The sequence below is a fragment of the Phacochoerus africanus genome, chromosome X, assembly GCF_016906955.1.
Source record: "Phacochoerus africanus isolate WHEZ1 chromosome X, ROS_Pafr_v1, whole genome shotgun sequence".
Taxonomy (NCBI): Eukaryota; Metazoa; Chordata; class Mammalia; order Artiodactyla; family Suidae; genus Phacochoerus; species Phacochoerus africanus.
The window spans coordinates 1,038,657-1,064,006 of record NC_062560.1 but is presented as its reverse complement, the minus strand read 5'-3'; the positions used below and the strand labels follow the sequence as shown (position 1 = coordinate 1,064,006).

Sequence of the window (25,350 nt, the reverse complement as noted above, 5' to 3'; positions counted from 1 at the left end):
GACAGAGCAGGGAACATTCGGTGTTTCAGTGCATGTTCATGTGTGTCTGTGTATATATATATGCGTGTGTGCTGCAACACGTACACACACATGCACACAACCCATAGTCCATATGCACTATATACATACACACATGCATACATTCATCCTACATACATACACATACACCCGCAGGCACGTGTACACACACACATACCTGTATATCCGTATATCCACATGTACATGCATATGCACGCATTATACATAAAATACAGGTACACGCAGAGCTGCACGTGGGCGTGTACATACGCGCGTGCTTATGCATACACCTAAAAATGCACATATCTACCCATCTACATGTATGCATGTGTGTACACGAGTGTGCACGTCCTCTATCCTCAGGCATGTGCATACATATTCACACATGTCCATGCATAAGCACATGCTACCTCTGTACACATGCAGCTTGTATGCACCCACCCACATGTACATACACACACACACACACACGCACACACATGCACACATGTACATACATATTTGCCCATGTACACGCATACACATAGCCATGATACATGTGAATACACACACACATGTAAGGATATATAAACATGCATTCACGTGTATACACTACACGTGTACATGTATACATACACAAACATATCCATATGTCCGTGTCTACCCACATGCACAGACATGCCTGCATATACACGGCTATGTATGTCTACATGTATATACATGTGTGTCTAGATATGCACACGCATCCACAGATACTGTTAATTCCTAGGTATGCACAGATACTACATGCGTATGTACACTTGCACACACACATGTATGCGTATATATAATACTTGTTCACATAATACCTGTAATATGTACATATGTATACCTTCCCATGCACATACACAGACATATGATTACACGCATATGGACACAGACACACATATATGTACACACGCATTTGCTCGTTTTCACAAACCCGACACAGGAAGGGTCAACCAGACACCGGTAAAAACAGCTCCCCTGCAAGAGCCACAAATACACTTGAGGGGATCAGATTCTAATCAGGTACCTTTTTATGCAGCGTGTGGGCTTTGAACTATGCAAACATCTTACTCGGTCCAGAATGACAGCGACACGAGGAGAGGCAAGCTGTGAAATGGGAAGCAGCCAAAGGCCACGAGCCAGACTGCGACTCGCGGGGGCAACCTCGCCTCGCGTGAAAATCGCCAGCCCTGGGGCCTTGGACAGGCCAGGGCATGGCTGCTCTAAATGAAAAATGTGCAGAGAAGCCACAGTGTCCCTTGGCCATCTTGCCCTTGGCCGTGACCTTGGCTTGGCTGCTGTGGGATGCCATCGTGTACAGGGCAGGACAGACACACAGGAACTTGAGGACATTGGGACCAAGGCTCCAGGTCTAAGATAACACATGTGCACAGCGTCAAGCAAACGGAGGGGATGATATGAGACCAAGTGTGTGTGTGTGTGTGTGTGTGTGTGTGTGTGTACACATTCTTTTTATGTATGTGTGTGTGACTGGGTCTCTTTGCTGTACAGTGGGGTTTGGCACAATGTTATAAATTAACTACACTTTTATTTTTCAAAAGCAATTAAAACAACAAAGAAAGAAAACAGGACCCCGCCCCGCTGGAATGTCAGGAGGGATGGATATGGGACGAACGCATTTTCCTTCAGTGCATTTCCTACCTCCACACGGAAGGGGTTTAGAGGCAGCGCCCCCACCCCGCCAGCAACGGGCACCTCCACAGCTGACGACGCTTCCTCACCAACAGAAGCACAACGTCTGGGGAAAATGCACGATTCTAAAGCAGGAGAAGGGGGTTCCCACCATGGCTCAGCTGAAACGAATCCAACTGGCATCTAGGAGGATGCGGGTTCGATCCCTGGCCTCGCTCAGTGGGTTAAGGATCCCACGTTGCCATGAGCTGTGGTGTAGGTCACAGATGTGGCTCAGATCCCATGTTGTTGTGGCTGTGGTGTAGGCTGGCAGCTGGAGCTCCGATTCGACCCCAAGCCTGGGATCCTCCATATGCCGCAGGTATGGCCCAAAAAACAATAAATAAATACATAAATAAAACAGGAGAGGTAATTAAGGAGCCTGTGGTACGATGACAAACTCAAAAGCAAGAGAGCCTCAGAGGCTTCCTGCAGAGCGGAGCCACCTTGGGCAAAGAAACACACAGACACCAGGGTGCAGGGGGAATTCAAATACACGGAAACATGAATATTAGCATAAGTAGGTCCTGGGAAGTATCTGGAATGACGACCCCCCCCCTTTTTTTTTTTGTCTTTTTGCTATTTCTTTGGGCCGCTCCTGTGGCATATGGAGGTTCCCAGGCTAGGGGTCGAATCGGAGCTGTAGCCACTGGCTTACGCAACCTCATGGTTCCTAGTCGGATTCGTTAACCTCTGCACCACGACGGGAACTCCTGGAATGACCCATTTTGAGGGGTTCTTACACGTCTTGGGCTGGAATTTTCTCATCTGAATATGGAGATACGGTAGTTACCAACTCTCACGCTTGCGCGCGTGGGATGGCCTCATTACAGCCCCTAAATGCAACTGTTATGACAAGTTGCCCACATCCTCACGCACCAGCAAGACATAGGGACCTCAGAGGACAGCTGGGATGCAGTCCCCATTACGCAGAGGCTGTGCCCAGGTCCTCATGCCCTTTCGGGATGGCTGGACCTCACAGCACGGCTGCAACGCGAGCCCCATCACATGCACAGGTATCTCCATCTTTGCTTGGAGTCAGTTACAGAGCGGTCATTACCGCCCCTTAGGCGTTAATGACTGGTCAGGAAGGAGAGCCAGGCGACCGGAACGCATACCCTTGTCCCATGAGACGCTGCCTCCGCCCCCGCTGGGCAGCCCTGCCCCCTACCTGTCCTGCAGGCGCCGTGGATTCTGGCCAGCAGGCGGGAGCACTTGTCGTCCGTCCAGTCGTGCAGGACCCTGGCCAGCAGGTACAGGTCCGCCTCCGGGAGGGGGTCTTTAAAGAAATCTCCTGTAACACAGGACGCGTGCCCCGGGCTCCGCCTGCCTGTGCGGCTCATTGGACCACACCCACACCCAGCACGGCAAGGCCACCTGCACAGCCCAAGCTTTCCGAGGTCTCCCCAGCTGGTGACCTCCCCCCACCTCCAGAACACAAACAATCTCAGCGCAGACAAGAGCGTTCTGAAAGAGGCCCCTTTTCCTCCATCAGATCTGGAAATGGTTTGAGATTTCCCACGTCCACAGACAGCAGCTCCTCCCTGATGTGTCAAACTGGACCAGCAGCGTGTAGGGGTTTTCCTGATTAAACAGAAACGCCTAAGAGTGGAGTTCCCTTTGTGGGTCAGCAGGTCAAGAACCTGCCTAGTATCCATGAGGATGTGGGTTCAATCTCTGGCCTTGCTCCGTGGGTCAAGGATGTAGTGTTGCCCGGAGCTGGGGTATAAATCACAGACACAGCTCAGATCCCGCATGGCTGTGGCTGTGGTGTAGACATGCAGCCGGAGCTCCGAATGGACCCCTAGCCTGGGAACTTCCCTGTGCCACAGATGCAGCCATAAAAAGAAACAAAATAATAAAAATTAAAAGCCTGAGAGAGACCCTTACCCGACGGTGGTGTGTAACTTCCACATCCGACCACGTTGCCTGCCAACCGTGTGGCTGCGGGAAGGGGCCCTGGACAGCCCTGAGCGGCATCGCGGGACCGACTGGTCCAGACTGCGCAGACCCACAGGGGATGGGGGCAGGTCCGGGATGACACAGAGGCGGTTCCCAAGTTTGTGCCCTGCGCCAAGGTGCCCAGGAAACACGGACCCCACCCCGCCCTCATGAGATACGACCGCAAAAAGGAGGTTCCTCCAAAATGCGTTTTCTTCCACTCAGAGTAGAAAGACAGCCGTCCCTCTCAGAAAACTACAGCCAAGGACCACGTTTGGCCAGGCATCTGTCCGCCTACAGCCTGCAGGGGGACAGCAGACCCAAGGGGGTCTACACGCCCGCCCCTGCGGCCAGCCTCCCTGCTGGCCACCAGCCTCACCTCCGCTGGGTAAAAGCACAGCATGTAATTTGCTGTTTCATTTATTTAAGGTGAGGCATGGACATAAGACCGACCTCGAACCCACCCACACACCCCCGCCTCCACGAAGTAGGATGGACACTGGGATTCAGATTAAAACCAGGGTGAGTGGCCCCCGCCGTGCACAAAATTTAAAGCGCCCCAAAACTCAGCCACGGAGATTCAATATATTCTTTTCCATTTTTTTTTTTCTTTTCCAGCCACCCCACAGTGTAGGGAGTTCCCAGGCAGGGATCAGATCTGCGTTGCAGTTGTGACCTACCCCACGGCTATGTCCGCATGAGATCCTTTAACCCACTGAGCTGGGTGGGGGATGGAACCCGCGTCCTGGTGCTGCAGAGGCACCGCCCATCCCATTGCAGCCCAGTGAACTCAGAAGATTCAATATATTTTAACACAATTGCTTCTCTCTCTTTTTTTTTTTTTTTTTTCCCTTTTACAGCTGCACCTGCAGCATATGGAAGTTCCCGGGCTGGGGATCAAATCAGAGCTGCAGCTGCAGCTTATGTCACAGCCACAGCAATGCTGGGTCTGAGCCACGTCTGCGACCTACACCAGGTCCTTAACCCACGGAGCGAGGTCAGGGATCAAACCCACATCCGCGAAGAGACCACAGTCTCTTCCACGCCCACTGAGCCGCAACGGGAACTCCAACACGGTGTTTTAAAAAATCAGTATTAAGCGCCCCACCCCACTGCCCAAAATTCCTGGAGGTCGGAATTTCAGAATTTGAAATAAAGATGGCAGGGAGCCCTTCAAGAACAGTGTCTGCAGGTCGGACCATAGTTCCTGAGAAAAAGCCCATCCCTGGGAGCTGCACCCCGTTTCCAAGGCAAGCGGGAGTCCTGCCCCCTCTCGGCAAAGTGGCTGTGGTCTCTGAGCCTCAGAAAGGCTGACAACCTTCTCATCGTCTGAGCCAGTAACTATCCCCTGACCTTGCCTTCAACCCACGTCATTACTGTCCATAAATGCTCTGGATTAGGTTACCTGGGTCAGGAGATACCTGCTCTGGAGTAGGTACCTGGGCGGTGTAAGAAAAGGCCACAGACCAGGAGGCACAAAACCACAGGAACCCACCCTCCCGCATCTTGGGGATGAGATGTCTGAGCTCAAGGGGTCCCAGAGCTGTGCTCCCCCCAGAGGTCCCAGGGGAGGGTCCTTCCTGCCTCTCCCAGCTTCTGGGGGCTCCAGGTGGCCCTGGGCTGGTGGCCGCCTCCCTCCCTTCTCTGCCTCTATCTTCATGTGGCTTCTCCTCTGTATCATCTCTGTTTTTATAAGCACACTTATTATTAGATTTAGGGGCCTCCTTCACCCATGAGGACCTGGTTCCTGGCACACAGCTCCAAAACCATAGCAATTTCTTGATCCCTTTGAGCAGAGCATCTGTGGTTTTTCCTAAGAAAGGCAAGCTCACCTGTTCATGCTAATGAGGTGGGGCTGGTTGCCAGAGGAACCAACCAGGTGAGGAAAGGGTTGGCTTTTTTAGCTCAACCCCAACCTCCAGAGCTGCTGAGGGGTCTACGTTTACTCAGTCCTACTGAGTGGAACCTCACTAAAAAACTCTTTAAAAGGGCTTCAGAGAGCTTCCTGGTTGGGGAGCCCACAGTTGGGAGGGTGCTGTACCCCAAGCTCCATGGAAACAGAACCTCCAGCATGTGGGACCCCCCCACCTCCTCCTCTGGCTGTTCACCCCTTTATGAGCAAAAGGTAAGTCATGTGTTTTCTGAGTTTTTTGGGGGGGGCCATGGGGACAGAGGTTGGACAGAAGTGTGGGTGACCTGAAACCCACCTGTGGTTGGGGGTGAGGTGGGCGCAGTTGTGAGGGGGCTGGGCCCCCCTCTCAGCATTTGCACCAATTCAGGATCCTTTCACAAGTGAATTCAATTAGAGGACACCCAGCTGGGGTCTGAAGGGAACTGGAGGATTCCATGGCGTGGAAACGCCCCACGTTGGGTGTCAGAAGCTCTATGAGCAGAGAAACGGTTTTCCTTTAACAGTCAACAATGTCTTTATTCCTTTGGAACAAACACCTCCACCTGGAGGACCTCCCTGATTCCTCCCCGTTCTCTGTAAGCCTGCCTTTCTTCTGTGGTCAGAGCGGATCATCTCAAGCAGCAGTTAGATCGTGTCCGTACCTGCTTAACATGCCCCGTGGTTTTCATGGCTGTTAGAAAAGGACAAATGGCTTCGCCTGTCCTGCTGATCGAGGCGGGGCAGCTGGTGCAGGGCGGGCAAGGATTGGGAACACGTTTTGGGGCTGGTGGCCGTGACCTCGCCCGAGTACATCTCGGGACAATGTTTTATGACTTGCGTCAGACAGAGGAAAGAGATGACAACATTGGGGACGAGTCAGTGTGCCCAACCACCTAAGAGCAGACGCTTTGCTTTTCCAAGACCGAGGCTCTCAGCCTCGGTAAATAAACTGTAACCCATTCTCTGGTTTCTCCTGACAGGTGTGTCTCCGCAATTTAATTTTGCATTTGTTGCTGTCATGGAAGTAACAATCACATCTACGACCTGTTGGCTTTGCTCTGTGAGTTGGTTTCAGGGGGTTGTGTTAACAAATGACAACAAATCACGTGGGTTAAAACGGCAGCCATCCATCCTCCCCCATCCTAGAGAGCAGACGTCCGAGGTCAAGGGGTCCCAGGGCCGGGCTCCCTCCAGAGGCTCCAGGGAGAGTCCTGCCTCCTCCAGCGTCTGGGGGCTCCAGGCGGCCCTGGGCTGGTGGCTGCCTCCCTCCCAGCTCTGTTTTCGTCTTCCCATGGCTTCTCTTCTGTCTCTGGGTCTCCTCTTGTGTCTCTTAGGAGGACACTGTCCTTAGATGGAGGGACCCCTCATCCAGGAGGACCTCCTCTCAGACCTTTCCCGTGGCATCTCCTCAATGTCTGGGTCTCCTCTTGTGTCTCTTAGGAGGACACTGTCCTTGGAGGGAGGGACCCCTCTTCCAGGAGGACCTCCTCTCAGACCCTTCCCTTCGTCACCTGCACAGACCCTGTTTCTCAACAAGACGCCTCTGCTCATCCTAGATCCTTTGATACTCCCCTTGCCAGCATCCTATTTCTACATAAGGTGACATTCACACATTCTGGGTGGAAACAAAATCTGAGGGCGCATTTTTGAACCCAGTGCAATACTCCAGAAAGCATTCATCGTAAGAAAACAATACACCTTCCCACAACTTTCCATCCATCCTGAGTCCCAGTTCTAAGTTGGGGGGGGGGTGGCTATTTGGAGGATGGAGGAAGCCACGCTGACCATCACTGCTGGCCTCTCCCGAGCCCCCGGGACGCCTCTGCTTCCCCGCAGACAAGGATATCAATGGGAAACCCACCCTCACAGAAGCTGATCCGTCCGTCCTCCGGGAAGGAGAAGTGCCTCTTTGCCGTCTGGACCACATCTGGCATGTCGAACACGGTGACGCGGCATCCAGCATAGAGAGACGTGCACTCCTTGGCCAGAGCCCCTGAACAGCCTGCAAGTGGACACAGGGCGAGCCTGGCGGGGGAACCGGGTGGTACCCACCCTCTGGTCTCCATGGCGACACGCTCATCTACAAGCCCCTGAATCCGGGAGTCTGCTGGGCTTGAATGACCCTCATGCCAACCTCCTGCACAGGCTTTGACCTCCCCAAGTCCTCCATGCCAGGGAGTCCGTCCATCCCAGACAACAGCTGAGCAGAAGAACCCGGAGCAGCAGTCAGAGGAAGATGAGCCTGCGTCTCCCTGCAGGGGACGTTTCCAGGGGATGCGCTGACGAGAGGTGAGGGGGCCCCTTCCAGATGTCACTGGGTCCTAGAGGACCTCTACCTAGGGCTCCTGCCTTGTACTGTCTCCCCAGCTGCACCCCTGCCCCCAGGCAAAGCCATTCCCAGTCTGCACCTGCTCCGTGGAACCTGGTGGTGATGAGCAGGGGAAGACACCCCTTCTGCCCCACAGGTGCTGTCTGAGCCCCCACATCCCCAGGCCTCCCACGCCTCTGCTATGGGAGGGGGTGACGGAGGGAGATGGTTTGTCGAAAACCGACCGAGGGGTGGGCCTCGCAGCTGCCGTGTCCACCTCAGCAGGGCAACCTGCCTCTCCTGTAAGGCAGGGACAATGACGCCCCTCAACCAGCCCTGCCTTGGCTCTAAGATCTCCCCCAAACCTGGTACCCGACCCAGAGAAGCTGCCCAAGACAGGGCCAGGCATCTTCTCATCGCCGTCAGCATCGGCTCAGAAGCTTCCCGAGTGAAGGGTGACGCCGACTCCCCATGGGACCCCAGACGCCTGCCCTGAGCCGGGCAGGTGCAGACAGGTTTGTGGCCCCAGCAGGATGCCAGCGGGAGGCTCTGTTGAATGTGGGCAGATCCCGCCCTCAACCCTCCCTGAGGATTCGGACTCTTGTGCACAGGGAGAAGCATAGCTTTTTCCTATGCTCTCCTCCCAGAAGCCATGGCTGCTTGGCTCTACTGAGGAGCTGGGGGGCCGTGACAGCGCCCAGGACAGCGCCCAGGGCGTCATCCTATACCGGATGTCCTCTGTCCCCGTCAGATCCCTGGGAACCACTACAATGCGAGGCGTCCTGGCGCTCTGCTGGTGGGAACGTAACTGGTGCAGCCACTGGGGGAGGAGGTTCCTTAAAAAAACTAAAAACAGAACTACGTATGATCCAGCAATCCCACTCCTGGCCACCTACCAGAGACAACCATACTTGGAAAAGATCCATGTACCACGTTCACAGCAGCACAGTTCACAATAGCCGAGACATGAAAACAACCTAAACGTCCCTCGACAGAGGAATGGATCAAGAAGATGCAGTCCATAGACACAATGGAATACGACTCAGCCATAAAAAGGAACAAAATCATGCCATGTGCAGCAACATGGATGGACCTAGAGATTCTCATACTAAGTCAGTCAGACAGAGAAAGACAAATACCAGAGGACATCCCTTACAGGTGGAATCTAAAATATGACACAAATGAACCTATTTACAAAACAGAAACAGACTCAGACACAGAGAACCAACTTAGAGTTACCGAAGGGGAAGGGAGGGGAGAAGGACACCTTAGGAGTTTGGGATGAGCAGATACAAAGTATTATACATAAAATACATACAAAATAAAGAATTTGGGATCATGAGATGCACACTCTGATACATGAGACAAACAACAAGGTCCTACTGTCCAGCACAGGGAACTCTATTCAGTATCTTATAATAAGCCTGTAACGGAAAAGAATTTGAAAAAGAATACACGTATACATATATATGTTTTATATATGTATATATATGCATATATTGATATCTGTATATACACACGTGTTTATTATATATATATATAAAACTGACTCATTTTGCTGCACCCCTAAAATAACACTGTAAATGAACTATATTCCAATTAAAAGCAGGAGGATGTAAACGCTTCGCATCCAGAATCCCAACCAACGGACACTCACCTCCGAGGTCGCAGATGAGTGGGAACGGTGACAGGTCAAAGGCGGCCAGCACGCCCCTCCCTTCCACGCTCCACACGTCCCCCAGGCCCCGCAGGAACTGCAGCCGCTCCCCCTCAGACCTGAAGCGGAGCCCCGCCCGTCAGGTCCCGGTAGAAACAGGTGCAGCACGTCGAGCGATGCCCTGGATTGTGCTGCGCAAACAGGTGTGCGCCCCACCCCACCGGGCGGAGCGCACGAGGACCTGGGCTCCTTTGCACGTCCGGACGTGGAAGGGAGCGGGTCCAGAGGGCGCGGATTCGGGGAGGAGGCGTGGAAAGACCCGGGAAGGGGAGGCCTTGGAAGGGAGCGGAGGTGAGGGGGTGGAGGAGGCTGGGTGGGTGAGGAGCTCCCGGGGGTCCTTCTCCCGCAGCCCGGCTGCGGGGTTTCTGGGTTTGGTGTCCGTGTAGGAAGACGAGGAGGAGGGAAGGGAGTGAAGGGGGAGAGACTCCAGGGAGGGGGAGGGCCGCACCCTCTGGTGGACCCCTCATCAGTGTCGCCTCCCTCCTCCCGCCACCCACGCCCCCAGCCCCACGGGCAGCTGCAAACCCTGCAAAGCGTCATCACAGCGTCACCACCTCAGAACGTTGCTACCAGAGCTCCATACGAGACACCACATCTATTTCTCGGCACGGAAAGCCAGAAATAAATAAAAAGCATTTTCTAGGTAACTCTAGCCAAATCGAAACGGTGCCTTGTTTCCCTACTTTAAAATGAAGAGAGAAATATTGGCAGCGACGCCAGAAATCGCTCCACACAAACATGAGAACGGCCAAATCGGTTTTTAAAAAGATTTTAAATTGAATACGAACTTCCAGGAATTCCCCGTCGTCGTGGCTCAGTGGTAACAAGCCCGGCTTGTATCCATGAGGATGCGGGTTCCATCCCTGGCCTCGCTCAGTGGGTTAAGGATCTGGTGTGGCTGTGGCTGTGGAGTAGGCCGGCAGCTGCAGCTGCAGCTCCTGTTTGACCCGTAGCCTGGGAACGTCCATATGTCACAGGTGCAGCTGTAAAAAGACCCAAAAGAAAAGAAAAAGTCAACTTCCTTCTGTTTTGCTCTATTTGGACACATTTCTTTAGACCTGAACATCGTTTAAAAATAAGTGTGTCCCCAGACACAGAGAACAGACTTGTGGGAGGGGATGGACAGGGAGTTTGGGGTCCGTAGAGGCAAACTATGACATTTAGATGGAGAAGCCATGAGGTCCTGCTGTCCAGCTCAGGGAGCTCTCCCCAGTCTCCTGGGAGACACCACGATGGAGGACTATATGCATGTACAGACTTATAGATAGATGTATGCACACTACACATATACGTGTGTGTATATATATATGTATATATAACTGAATCCCTTGCTGTGCCGCACAAATCGGCACAACCCTGTACATTAACGATACTTCAATTTTCTCAAGTTGAGCAAGAGGACGCCGGACCCCAGGAGAGCCGGCGCGGGGCGTTACCTGTAGATGGCGCTGAAGAGCTCCTCGGAGGGAACCCCGAACGCCTTCAGATACTGGTTCTTCCCTTCCCTGAAAACGGGGGGCAAGGCTGTCACCGGGTCCTGAGACTTGGAGGCACATCAGCTCAGGCGCCGCCGGCCCCTCCCCTGCCATCACGGAAGGAACAAGCAGCGGACGTAAGTCAGCCACCCAGACACCCCCAGACGGCTTCCTGGCTGGCAAGCGGTAGAAGGCACATTCGGAGCCGCAGGCTCGCACAGCCGCCCGGCTCTCAGATGGGAGCCAAGAAGAAGGGTTAGGACGCTTAAGGAGAGTCTGCGGATGCTGCGCAGTGAGGGGAGCCCTCGGTCCTCGTGACTTGTCCCCCAGCATCTGGGATGGGAAACGCTTTGCAGCCGAACGGCCAACTGGTCTACCCGCAGCTGCCTCCCCCTGCCCTGCGGCCCTGACGGAGGTCTGCCGCCTCCTGCCCCGCGCTCTCCAGCTCCCCCAAGCACAGGCGAGCGGTCTCCCTGTGGCTTGTCCCCTTCCATCCTGGACCCAGTCTAGCACCGCCAAAATCACCCCCTCCTGCTTGCGTTAGAGGAGAGCCATCTCTCGTCGTCCTGACCTTGGGGAGACAGTGATGAGAACACACAGAAGCAGAAATTTGCGCCGATGGGTGGGACCCACGTGCCACCAACCCAAAGCAGAAATAAGGAGAAGAGGGATGGAAGGCAGTATGAGAAAAGGAATGTATACAGATGTATGACGGGGTCACTGTGCGGTGCAGCAGAAACTGACACAACACTGAAAATCAACTATAATTAAAATTTTTTAAAAAGAAATTATCAAATGTAAAACTTTCCTCTTTGTATCTCCTAGATATTTATTCATATCTTTAATTAGCTACTTCAGAGAAGACTGTAATTTCGCATTTGAGCATTGGAGACTTTAAATAATTTAATGGATTTTAATACATTTACTCATATAACTATGTCTACAAAGAGCCAGCGCTGGAGAGGGTGTGGAGAAAAGGGAACCCTCCTACACTGTCGGTGGGAATGCAAGTTGGTACAACCACTATGGAAAACAGGACGGAGGTTCCTCAGCAAACTAAACTTAGAACTACCATGTGATCCACAGTCTTATTCCTGGGCATTTATCTGAACAAAGCTTTCATTCAAAAAGATCCACGCACCCCTATGTTGATTGCAGCGCTATTCCCAATAGCCAAGACAAGACAAAAACCTAAATGTCCATCAACAGAGGAATGGATTAAGAAGATGTGGTATATATACATAATGGAATACTACTCAGCCATGAAAAAGAATGAAATCATGCCATTTCCCACAACATGGATGCAACTAGAGAGTCTCAGACTAAGTGAAGTCAGTCAGACAGAGAAAGACACATACCATAGGAGATCACTGACATGTTGAATCCAAACTGTGCCACAAGTGACTCTATCTAGAACAGAAGCAGACTCACAGACAGAGAGAACAGACTTACATTGCCAAGGGGGATGGGAGGGGATGTCTGGAGGGATAGGGATTAGTAGATGCAAACTACGACATTGAAAATGGATACTCAATGAGGTCCTGCTGTCCCGCACAGGGAAGTCTATCTACTCTCTTGGGTGTGGGGGTGTGTTTGTGTATATGTGTGTGTGTGTGTGTGTGTGTGTGTGTGTATCTGGGTCACTTGGCTGTGGAGGAGAAATTGACAGAACATTATAAATTAACTATACTAAAAAATTTAAAATAATAGATAAAGCTAAACATCTACTCATATAACTTATACATGAACGTCTGTGAATGAAAAACAAGTGTCACCCTCCATTGCTCCAAAACCAGGTTCCTTGTACACGTGGGATGAAGCGGTGATGTCCGTGAGGCAGACCCCAGAGGAGACCTACAGAGCCTCGGAGCCGACCTTTGTTGTCCACACCTCGGGGACTGTGAGCCACGGGCTGCATCCTCTCCCTCCGTGCTGGCTTTGACCCTCCCAATTTCCGCTTTTAACTGGATGGATTCCAACATCGCAGACTCGAGGGACGTCTCGTTCAAATCTAGATGGCCCTGCTGCTTGTAAAACCCACAGCTCAGAAGCTGTAGCAGGAGTTCCCCGGGGGCACAGTGGGGTAAGGATGTGACATTATCACTGCTGTAGCTCGGGTTCGATCTCTGACCTGGGAACTTCCGCATGCTGTGGGCTGAGCCAAAAAAGAAAGAAAGAGAGAAAGAGAGAAAGGAAGGAGGAAAGAAAGGAGGAAAGAAAGGAAGAAAGAAAGAAAGAAGGAAAGAAAGGAGGAAAGAAAGGAGGAAAGAAAAAGAAAGAAAGAAAGAAAGAAAGAAAGAAAGAAAGAAAGAAAGAAAGAAGAAAGAAAAGAAGAGAAAGAAAAAAAGAAAAGAAAGAAAGAGAGAAAGAGAAAAGAGAGAGAGAAGAGAGAAAGAGAGAAAAGAGAGAAAGAGAGAAAGAGAAAGAGAGAAAGAGAGAGAGAAAGAAAGAAAGAAGGAAAGAAAGAAAGAAAGAAAGAAAGAAAGCAAGCTGTAGTAGTTCCCATTGTGGCTCAGCGATAATGAACCTGCCTAGTATCCTCGAGGACGCATGTTCCATCCCTGGCCTCACTCAGTGGGTTAAGGACCTGGCGTTGCCATGAGCTGCGGTGTAGGTGGCAGATGCAGCTCGGACCTGGCGTTGCTGTGGCTGTGGTGTAGGTGGCAGATGCAGCTCGGACCTGGCGTTGCTGTGGCTGTGGTGCAGGTGGCAGAGGCAGCTCGGACCTGGCGTTGCTGTGGCTGTGGTGCAGGCCTGCAGATGCTGCTCCGATTGGACCCACAGCCTGGAGATTTCCATATGCTGCAGGTGCAGCCTTTAAAAAAAAAAAAAAAAAGATACAGCAGGTGGGACCCCGTTGCCATGTGGACAGAACCTGTCGGAGCAGAGCAGCTGTTGTAGTCTGGATGGGATGAGACCTCTGACGCCTTGTCCTCCTTCCAGAAAGCGTCAGCCCCGCCCTCATGCACTTTACACACCAGCTGGGGATCCCCACTGAAACCCCACCCCGGGGTCCCCTGGAGACGCTCAGAACAGGTCAGGCGAGTGCCCCGTGTGTGTGGTTTGGAAGAGGAATGGGACATCCAACGCGGAAGACACGCAGAAGGGAGAGGAGCTGCCCCTTTTCCAAAACCAGCGGTGGGACGTGGGCCTGGGATTTTCACAGCGGAGCCACTGGGGCTGCACGCGGGGTTTAAGGCACAGAGTTGAAGAAGGAAGACAGAGCCGTGGTTCTCGCCAGGGAGCACGTCTGTCCTCCCGGGGGGGCGCGCCTCACGGTCTGGGGACATCGTTGGGTGTCACAGTGGGGGAGGGGAGCTCCTGACATCGGGGTCGGGGGGGAGACCAGGGACACCGCTCAACCCCCCACAGTGCACAGGATGCCCCCATCAGAGCCCCAGTGTCTGCAGGGCTGAGGGACCCTGGCCCGGCCCGAGAGAGCCTCTCCATCAACCACCTTCTGTGATTCTATTATCTGTCACTTATCAGTTATCTATCCAACTGTCCTCACACCTGTGTATCTACCTGTCGCCAACCTACATCAATATCTATCTATTGATATCAGTATATCAATATCTATCCCCCTCTGTCGATATCGACCAATCCTGCCTGTCCATCGTCATCCAGCTCTCACACTGGCAGTCTTACCCGTCAGTCATCTATCAGTGTCTGTCGTCTGTCATTATCCATCAGTCCCTGTCCCTCTTAAGCATTTATTAATATCATCTATTGATCCATCCGTCCACCTATCACCTATCTGCACCTCTTAATTTCACTTATCACCTTCTATCGATGCCTACCTACAATGTCCGTGTCTACCCATCACCATCACACCGTCAGTGGTATCTGCCCCTCCTCTAGCCACCCCTCCGTACTACGCCGTGTTTAGCAAACAGCATTCATCCATATCCTCCATGTATAGACCCGTCTACCGTTTATCCATTCATACCTGTCAATATCTATGGTCTTTTTTGGGTTTTTTTTTTTTTTTTTGTCTTTTTAGGGCCGCCTCTGTGGCATTTGGAAGTTCCCAGGCTAGGGGTCGAGTTAGAGCTCCAGCTGCCAGCCTACACCACAGCCACAGCAATGCAGGATCCTTAACCCACTGAGCAAAGGCAGGGATCGAACCTGCATCCTCATGGATGCTAGTCAGATTCATTTCCACCGAGCCACAACAGGAACGCCAGTACCGGTGGTCTTTTATCAATATCTATCAATAATACCTATTTATCTCAATCATCATCAAACTATCAATACTACCTATCAATCATCAATCAGTATCTACGACCTATCTATTGATCGCTCTTAAACACAGTGATTCCCAAGGCCAAGTGATTCTGGCCCCAGGAGACAGTGGCAGTGTCTGCGGACATTTCTGGTTGTCACAGCTACAGGGGAGGGGACGCCCCTGGCAGGTGGTGGGTGGAAAGCAGGCTCGAGCCCCACAGTGTACGGGCCACCCCATCAGGGACCCAGCCCCGTGTCAGCAGGGTGGGGCTGAGGAGCAGGGTGAGATGCAGTCACCTAAGAGCAGGGCTGCCCACCCCCGGGCCCCCCTTCCCTGCTCTGTGGGGTGAAACCCACACTCCCCTGGAGGCTCCTGAAGCGCCAGGATTTTCATCATGATCTTACTAGGTTAATCCCGTCGGGTCACCACCAGCTGACGGCAGACACGAGCTCTGGGGTTCCTTACCGGGGAATCGGCATTTCCCTGTCCTGGACACCCCAAAACCAGCCCCCCGCCCACCGCCGAAGCCCCGGGCCTCAGGGCCGCCCTCCACGCCCCACCCACCTCACAGCCTCGGCCAGGTGGGCCCAGCACAGGTAGGTGGTCCTGGCCACGTAGAGCAGCATGTGCTGCTGGGACGTGGGGCTGGTCCTGGCCAGGTAGGCGCTGGCCAGCTCGGTGTTGGCGTAGACAGCTGCGAACGAGCAGAACGTTGTCCAGTAAGTGAGAGGACAGGGACGTCACCTTCACGTACAGCGACAGCAACGTTGTGACTGACACGCCGCCCGTCTCCCCTGGGTTCCTGGAAATCCCGGCAGCTGGACCCACGTCCTGAAGGACAGGTGACGGGGCGGAGCAGCTGGTGCACCTGCCGGTTCAGCTTTGGCAAATCCCATTGGACGAGGCCGTGAGCAGGTGCAAACGGCCCACCAGCCAGAGGATGGTCCGAGAATGTCTAAGGCACAACCGCTTTTAAAATAGACACGTGGGGGAGCTCCTGTTGTGGCGGAGCAGGTGAAAAACCCAACGACTGTCCGTGAGGATGCGGGGTTGATCCCTGGCCTCGCTCAGTGGGTTAAGGATCCAGCATTGCTGTGAGCTGCGGTGTAGGTCACACATGCAGCTCAGATCTGGCATTGCTGTGGCTGTGGTGTAGACTGGCAGCTGTAGCTCCGATTCAGCCCCGAGCCTGGGAATCTCCATATGCCGCACGTGTGGCCCTAAAAGGAGAAAAAATGGAAAAAGAAAATTAACCCATGCCCACTCTTTGCACCCCAGAAATCCACTGGGTGGGCACACAAGTCCTTGCCACAAAAACCCCACCCTCCCCCTGCTGCCACCCACTCCCGTCCTGTCCAGTTTCCACTCTTTGCAATTTCACGGAGGGACAAAATTCTAAAACACAGTCTGAATGACTGACAGAGGGTTGACAGTTTTGAATTTTTTCAGAGGAAGAAATAACACCTGCTGTCGCCGTATTCCATAAGAGCAAAGGAGTTTCAACAGCACAGTGAAGAATACAACCTGGGCATAAACGGCAACCCTCCAATCAATTCAACTTGATAAAAAATGATTTCCTTGTGATTTTTTTTTTTTCAGCTTCACCCATGGCATATGGAAGCTCCTGGGGCAGGTACCAATTTCAAGCTGCAGCTGTGACCTGCCACAGCTGTGGCAATGCCAGGTCCTTAACCCCTGTGCCACAGCGGGAACCCCCTCTTGTGATTTTTTTTTCCCCCCACCCCCACATTTTTGTCTTGTTCCTCATTTGTTTCATCAGGCTGTGCACATCAGCCAAATTGAAACCTATCAATCAGGAGTCGGCAAAGGACAGCCTGAATTTGTTGTCTGGCTTTGGCCCTCTGCCTGTTTTTGTCAATAAAGTTTTATTGGAATGCTGGTCCCCACCTGTTTCTGTCAATAATTTTTATTTTTTTATTTTTTTTAGACCCACACCTATAGCACATGGAAGTTCCCAGGCTAAGTGTCACATCAGAGCTGCAGCTGCAGGCCTACACCACAGCCACAGCAATGCCAGATCTGAGCCAGATCTGCAGCCTACACTGCAGCTTTCAGCAATGCTGGACCCATAACCCACTGAAGGAGTCCAGGGATCAAAACCATGACTTCACGGATACTAGTCGGGTTTGTTACTGCTGAGACGCAACAGGAACTCCTGTCAGTAAAGTTATACTGGAACCCAGGCCCACCACTTGTTTTTGTCAATAAAGTTTTATTGGAACCCTGGCCCACCAGCTGCTTTTGTCAATAAAGTTTTATTGGAACCCTGGCCCACCACCTATTTTTGTCAATAAAGTTTTATTGGAACCCTGGCCCACCAGCTGCTTTTGTCAATAAAGTTTTATTGGAACCCTGGCCCACCAGCTGCTTTTGTCAATAAAGTTTTATTGGAACCCTGGCCCACCACCTATTTTTGTCAATAAAGTTTTATTGGAACCCAGGCCCACCACCTGTTTTTGTCAATAAAGTTTTATTGGAACCCTGGCCCACCACCTGCTTTTGTCAATAAAGTTTTATTGGAACCCTGGCCCACCACCTATTTTTGTCAATAAAACTTTATTGGAACTCAGCGCCACCCATTTGTTTGTGCTCATGCTCCAAAGGCAGAAATGAGTGGCAGACATAGAGACAACAAGCCTTGCCTGCACAGCTTAGATACTCTCTGGACCCTTCCAGGAAAAAAATGTGCTGAGGGTGCACATTCAAAAGGCAGCCTTCAAAATAATAAGGATGCTAGGAGCTCCCCTTGTGGCTCAGCAGGTTAAGGACCTGACATTGTCTCTGCGAGCATGTGGGTTCAATCCCTGGCCTCACTCAGCGGGTTCAGGGTCCAGCATTGCTGTGGCTGTGGTGTAGGCCGTCAGCTGCAGCTCCGATTTGACCCCTAGCCTGGGAACCTCGATATGCCGCAGGTGCAGCCCTAAAAAGACAACAAAAGCAAAAATCAAAGCAGATACCAAGGACACTTACCTTCTCCTCTCCTCATTTCCACGTGAAGCAGCTTCAGGAGCACACAGGCATCCAGCAGTTGCTCCGTCCCCCAGCAGCTGATGCCCAGATGTGCGGCCACTGCGGCCGAGCCCAGGGGCCCCGGGGCCTCGGCCAGAAGGTCAAACACGCCCAGCTCACAGGCGGCGAAGAGAACCTGGGGGCAGAGGCGGAAACCAAAGGCGGCTTTATTCTCTGAAGAACCAGACTCAGGCACACACACCACGGGGGGTGGGGGGAGGAGGGCGGCCTCTGGAAACGGGGCAGGAAACTGGACGACAGGTCCTTAAAAAACAACAACTCAGCATCAGATGACCACCCCAGGGTGCAGAAATTCCACACGGGGTGGGGACCCAGAAGAACTGAAAGTGGGGACAGAGAGCCGCCCCCGCGTATTCACGGAGGCACCATGCACCGGGGCCGAAAGGGCGGCACCGCCTGGGTGTCTGCTGACAGCTGAACCAAGTGCTGCATACAGGATTCCGACTCAGAAAGCTGGGGGGGGGTTCTAACCCGGATCGAGTGGGGACGAACCTTGATGCTCAGAGAAGCCAGACCCGAAAGGACACAACAGGTAGTCTTTGAAGAGTCTGGTTCACAGTAGGTAGGAGGGTGGGGGCTGGGGGCTGGGAGAGGGGACGTCAGGGGCTCATGGGACTCAGTTTCCCTTTGGGACAACAAGCAGGTCTAAGATGGACATGGGGACGGTCACCCAACCCTGGGAACGGACTTAATGCCCATGAGCTGTGCGCTTCAAATGGTTCAGATGGTCAATTTTATTTTATTATTTTTATTACTATTACGGCCCTACCAGAACTTCCTCCCCAATTATTTTTTTAATACATTTTTTAATGTTTTAATTGGGTAATTCTCCCTGCTATTTTTCAGGGCTGACCCATTTTCCCACTTCTCCTGGACTGGATGGATTGGTCCCATGGTGGGGGGGTGTAGGCCAGGGCCTGGTGGGCGCTGGCCCCATCGATGCAGGGTCCAGAGGGGTCCTTCTCGGGCTGGCCAGTGGGGAGGAGCCAAGCTGGGGAGACGGGGCAGGTCCCATGTCGGCAGCTCCCGCCTGCCCTCGGCATCAGCTGGTTCGCTGGACCAGCCTCAGCAGCCACGGGCTGCGAAGTGGCCTGCAGGCACTGAACCAGCAAGTCCCCAAAGGGGAAGCCACGTGAGGGGCACAGGCCACCCGGGAAGCCAGGCCAGTGACGTCTCCACGTCCTCTGTGTCTCCCTGAGCTCCGTGATGACTGGGGGGCAGACACTCAGGGCACGGAGCGCCTTCTGCATTTTCATTCTGACCCCTGTGTCTGCCTCCTCCTGCTCTTCCACACAAGGAAATACATGCATTCCTTTTTTTTTTTTCTTAAGGCATCAGTGGTTTTCCCTACCCAGTGGTGTGTCTTGCCATCAGTGGGTTATTTCCTGTTTTTCTCTGTGTGTGTGTAACGAACTGAAGGGGATGCCTCCAAACAATACCCAAGGGATGCACAAAACAGGTCAATCATCAGTGCATTTCCCCCCCACTCCCAGGGTCTTGGATGCCCGGCTGTTAGAGGAGGACCCCCAAAAGTCCCAGGGGGAGAGATGGCTTCTGGGGGCCAGGTGTTTCCCTAAGCACCTGTTGTGTGCTTAGGATTAGGGTTGTTTTTTTATGGGTGGGGTTTTTTTTTTTTTTTGCTTTTTTTTTTTTTAGGGCGGCACCTGTAGCATATGGAGGTTCCCAGGCTAGGGGTCAAATCGGAGCTGCAGGTCTACACCACAACCACGCAACACCAGATCTGAGCCGCATCTGCTGCCGACACCACAGCTCAGAGCAACACTGGATCCCCAGCCCACTAAGCGAGGCCAGGAATCGAACCCCCGTCCTCATGGATCTTCGTTGGGTTCGTTACCACTGAGCCGCCAGGAACTCCCTAGGGTTGTCTGAACAGCATAAAAATGAGACCTTCCTCGATGCTGACCAGGAAACTGGGTGCTGCCCTTCCCGCTGACTGCACGGGGAAGACCACAAGATACATGTGTCAGGAGGGCGGTATTCCCGCTGTGTGGACGCTTCATTCTGTCACTCAGGCTCTACTGACCTGTTCTCTTAAGGCAGCACCCTACCGACACGCCGGCTGGATGACTTTCCGGGGTGGGGTGTCCTGTGCACGTGGGAGTCTGGTCTCCACCCAGAAGACGGCAGGAGCGTCATGGTCCCCCCACCCCCTGCACAGTGGGGACAACCAAACCTGTCCTCAGACTTTGCCGAGCATCCTCTGAGGGTACTGTCCCTGCCTGAGACCCCCTGAACCACACTAAAATTCTAGCCACGCTGATCTACAAAGGTTCTACTAACTCCCGTAATCCTCCTTCAGACGGTGTGGGTCCTGCTCTGTTACAGTTGCAGAAACTCTTCTTCGAAGCATTGTATGAGCTTATTTGCAGAACAGAAACAGACTCACACTCTGAAAAACCCTCGGTTCCCCATGCTCATTCCACGGCGCTGTTACCCCTCAAGCTGTGAAGCTTGTATTTCGTTTTATTCTAGGAAGAGTTCATGAGCCTTCTTTTAAGGCTGATGGGGGGATAGGCTGGGGGTGTGGGATGGGCACATGCACGTTGGAATCCATGGAATGACTGGCCATCAGGGACCTGCTGTCTAGCCCAGGGACCTCTACCCAGTATTCTGTGCTCGCTGTGCAGGAAAAGACTCTGAATGAGAAAGGCTGTGTGGACACGGATCACGGAATCCCTTTGCCGTACAGCAGACAAGATCACAGCCTTGTACACCGACTCTACCTCCATAAAACTAAAAATTCGAGATTGCACCAGCTCTTTCGGAGGTCCTGTCGGTTGTTAGTCTGCGCAGGTTGCACAAAGTCGTCGTGTGTGCAGGTCGCGTTAAGCTGAATGCCATCATGACGGCGTCAGCTCTGGCAGGCACGTCTGTTGAATGAAAGACGTCCTCACTTTGGGTCTGGGGAGATGTGATCATGCTCATTCTCTGAAGCTTGCATTAACTCTGGTCCTATTCGGGTTGTATTAAGCTTTATCCTATTAAGACAGAGTGAGCCTGGGTACTGAGGTGGTATTAACCCTTATTATATAAACTTGCAATTACTCTCGTTCTAGGGAGCTTGTCTTCTTAGGGCCGCACCTGCGGCATATGGACGTTCCCACGCTGGTTCCCAGAATAGGTCTTATTCTGCGAATGAGGTTCTGTGATGTTTGCAGGCAATCTTACCCTGTGACGAAGGTTGAGCAGGAGTGTGAAGGCTTCACGAAGCCCATTCTATAAGGTCGTGTTAAGTTTTATCCTATGAGTGTTGGATTAACACCTGCCCTCTTAGGGTTGTATTAAGTTTTATCCTCTTAAGACGGTGTTAGCTTTTGCATGGAGCTTGTACGAACCCTTATTCTATAAAGCTGTAATTACTCTCATTCCACGGCGCTGTTACCCCTCATGCTATGAAGCTTGTATTTAGTTTTATTCTTAGAAAGAGTTCATGAACCTTCTTTTAAGGTTGCATTAAGTTTTATTATCTGAACATTGAATTAACGCTTGTTCCACTGGGATTTTATTAACTCTCTCCTATTAAAGTTGTGTTCAGTTTTATCCTATTGAGATGGGGTATTAGCTTTCGTATTGAGGTCGTATGAACTCTGATTCTATTAAGCTTGTCATCACTCCTGTTCTATTAAGATGTTATCAACGCTCATTCCATTAAGGCTGTATTGGTTTTTACATTATGAAGATTGCATTAACTCTTGTTCTAGAAAGTTGTGTTCAGTGATCTTCTATGAAGATGTATTCAATTTTTTTTCTTTCTTTTTAGGGCCACACCTGCAGCATATGGAAGTTCCCAGGCTAGGGGTTAAAACAAAGCTGCACCTGCCAGCCTACGCCACAGCCACAACCATGCCAGATCCGAGCCGCATCTGCAATCTACACCACCGTTCCTGGCAACGCCGGATCCTTAACCCACTGGTCAGGGCCAGGAATCAAACCCACATCCTCATGGATACTAGTCGGGTTTGTGACCGCTGAACCACGACGGGCACTCCCTAGGACAGGATTCGTTGTTCTTCTGCCAACGGTGTGCTGAGCCTGGGTCTGTGACGTCTGTAGGATGCCTTGCGCTGGGAGGACGGCTGAGGGCCTGTGTGAAGGCTGCATTCACTCTTGGTGTGTGAGGGTTTAATGAACCCTCATTCTATAAGGTGCTGTTAAGTTTTACCTTCTGAACGTTGGATTCACTCCTGTTCCACGGGGATTTTGTCAACTCTTGTCCGATCAGGTCGCATTAAGTTTTATGCTCAGACGGCGCCAGCTTTCGTCTTGAGCACGTGCACTCTCAGAGCATAACCTTATCCTTCCTCTTACCCTTTGGAGACGTGACCCCTCACGCTAGGACGCTTGTATTTCACTCTATGCTCGTAAGATCCCCAGAACGTGCGTCCCTTTAAGGCCGTGTTACCTTTTACGCTCGGAAGGTTGGATCCAGTCCCGTGCTATTGGCATTTTATCACCGCTCTCCTTCGACTGAGGTTGTGGCACATTTTATTCTGCCAGGATCGTGTTCACTTTTGTGCTGAGGTTGTGTTAACTCTCATTAGAGTAAGCTTGCCATCCTCTTTGCCGCATGAAGATGTTGTCAAGACTCACGCTGTGAGGCTTGCGTTAAGCTGCACCCTCTGAGCCGGTGCTGGCTCTGGTGTTTTGCGGGAGCACGCGCGGCGAGGACATGGCAGTTGCCGTCGCTCGTTCTTCTAGGAAGAGTCTCAACTCCCATTCGTTTTCGGTTGTATTAACATTTATGCTCTGCGGCAACCGCTGTTCTGATGAGGTTTTTTATTCACTCTCTTCTTCCATTAAGGTTGTATTAAGTTCTATCCTAATAACAAAAGCGTCGCTTTTGTACGGAGGTTGTACTCAGGCTTATTTCATCAAACCCGTCATCACTCTTGTTCTATGGAGCTGTTAACTCCTCCTGTTAAGGTTATATTAAGTTTTACCCTATCAAGACAGCAATAGCTTTTGTATCAAGGTTGTGTTAACTTTTTTTTTCCTGGCTCACCCACGGCAGGCGGACGTTCCTGGGCCAGGGATTGAACCCATGCCACAGCCATGACCACGCTGAGTCCTTAACCCCCTGTGCCGCCAGGGAGCTCCCTGACTCATCATACTGAAGTTGGCATCACTCTGGCTGGAGGGAGACGGTATGAACTGATGCCCTATTCAGGTGGCACTGAGTTCTATTTTGGGAACTTGGCATCTGCTCTCCTTCTGTACCTGGTGACAGTAAATGGCCTGAAATCCCATGTACCAAAGGGACTTTCCTCCCAAGACACGGTGAGGCCGTGTCCTCTCCACGTGGCAGGTCGGTTCGCACAGTCTTCAGGAACCCGGTCCTTCAAGAGCCGCCCAGCCTCAGCCTCCAGCGAGCAAGCCTTGCTCCACCGGCCTCCGAACACCTGTGCGCACCGCGAGGTCCAGCATCTGAACCCCAGTGAGACGACGGACGGGGTCCCCACCCGGCAGGTGCGCGAGCAGCCACAGACCTCACCCCCTGCTCCGGCCCCCGCCCTGCGTGGACGCAGCTCGCCGAGATCCAGCTCTAACTCAGCGCTGCTTCTGAACCGAAGCAAAACTCAAGCCTCACAACCGTCACCTTAACCCCGTGAGACTCAATGATTCAGGGGTTTTCGGAAGAGGCGCAGCGTGAGAAAACCACTTCTCTCTGGCTCCAGAACATTCTCATCCCACCCCCACCCCCGCCTGCCCCACAGGAGGCCCCGCCCCTAAGAGCCGTCACGCCCCCTCCCCTCCGCAGCCCCACGACCCCGCCGCCCCCACCTCCCGTCTGTGGACGGGCTCCTTCTGGCCGCGTCCTGGGACTGGAACAGCACAGACTGTGCCCTGTTCTGAGTGGTGGTCTCACTGCCCTTAATACTTATTCAGGCACAAGAGCGGATCTGCTCCACTGATGCGCCTCTGACAGACCTTCCACACCTGCCTCCATTTGTTTTCTCTTTTTGTTTGTCTTTTTAGAGCTGCACCCCCGGCATATGGAGGTTCTCAGGCAAGGAATCGAGTCACAGCTACACCTGCCCGTCTCCATCATGGCCACAGCCACACACGGTCTGAGCCGCATCTGCAACCTACACCACAGCTCATGGCCACGCCGGATCCTTAACCCACGGAGTGAGGCCAGGGATCGAACCCACAACCTCAAGGATACCAGTCGAGTCCTTAACCTGCTGAGCCACAACGGGGACTCCCTTGATTGTAAGTGCACCCCCTTGCTTTTAGGGTGTAGCATCGAGCCCCCGGAGTCCTCTAGCCTCAGATGCTTTCCCTCTGTCCGTACCTGGACTTCGACAACTGTGCTCTCCTCGACAACCTTCTCTCTCTGAGGCCGCACTTTCACGAGCATCCTTCTAAAACGGGGCCCAGGGTGTCCACAGACCTGCAGAAGGGCCCTGGCCCCCAGCAGCCAAGCTTCTGCCCGCAGACCTGCCCACGGGCCCAGAACCTCTCACCCCGCCCCCCGCCCAGAGGAGACCCTATCCCCACTCAGCACCTGCCCCCCATCCATCTTCCAAGGTCCCCACAATGGGACCCAAACCCGTGAACATCCGGCCCCCCCCCCCGCCCCCTACCTGGGAGACCATGAAGCCGTTGGAATATTCCTTCAGGAGACGGTAGGCCTGATCATGCGGGGAACCCATTTTCCCTGTGGGCTGGCCCAGCTCAGGGGACCCCAGCGGTCCTGGCCTCAGGGATCACAGTGTGTGCGGGAACTGGGGGGACGGCCAGAAGCTCTGTGCTGGAGACCCAGGAGGGAGCCAAGATGAATCACTCTGCAAAATCCCATCAGCCGGATTAAGGGGATGAGAACGTTTATGGCGGGGGGGGGGGGACCTGGGTTTCTGCTCCTTCCTGTGTGCACAGCCCTGAGGTAGCCCCCGCCCCTGACACCATCAGCGGTGGGGCTGATCCCCCCGCAACATGCACACCATCACTCGCAAGGGTGACCCACGTGATGGATTAGCCGACGCGGAGCTTTTCAGGTGG

General features: G+C 52.8%; 1 protein-coding gene across 1 annotated transcript in view; it reads right to left on the bottom strand.

Moving 5' to 3' along the window:
• ASMT (acetylserotonin O-methyltransferase) overlaps positions 1-25,127 on the bottom strand; it is a 28,115-nt gene extending 2,988 nt beyond the window's left edge. Inside the window, exons 1-7 of the mRNA XM_047765549.1 lie at positions 24,936-25,127; positions 18,268-18,442; positions 15,841-15,970; positions 11,010-11,078; positions 9,508-9,632; positions 7,410-7,652; positions 2,888-3,010 (exon numbers count right to left, since the gene is read on the bottom strand). Of these exons, the coding sequence (XP_047621505.1) occupies positions 2,888-3,010; positions 7,410-7,652; positions 9,508-9,632; positions 11,010-11,078; positions 15,841-15,970; positions 18,268-18,442; positions 24,936-25,004 (934 nt within the window). The 5' untranslated portion in view covers positions 25,005-25,127. The remainder of the gene's footprint in view (positions 1-2,887; positions 3,011-7,409; positions 7,653-9,507; positions 9,633-11,009; positions 11,079-15,840; positions 15,971-18,267; positions 18,443-24,935) is intronic.
• Between the last annotated feature and the right edge of the window lie 223 nt (positions 25,128-25,350).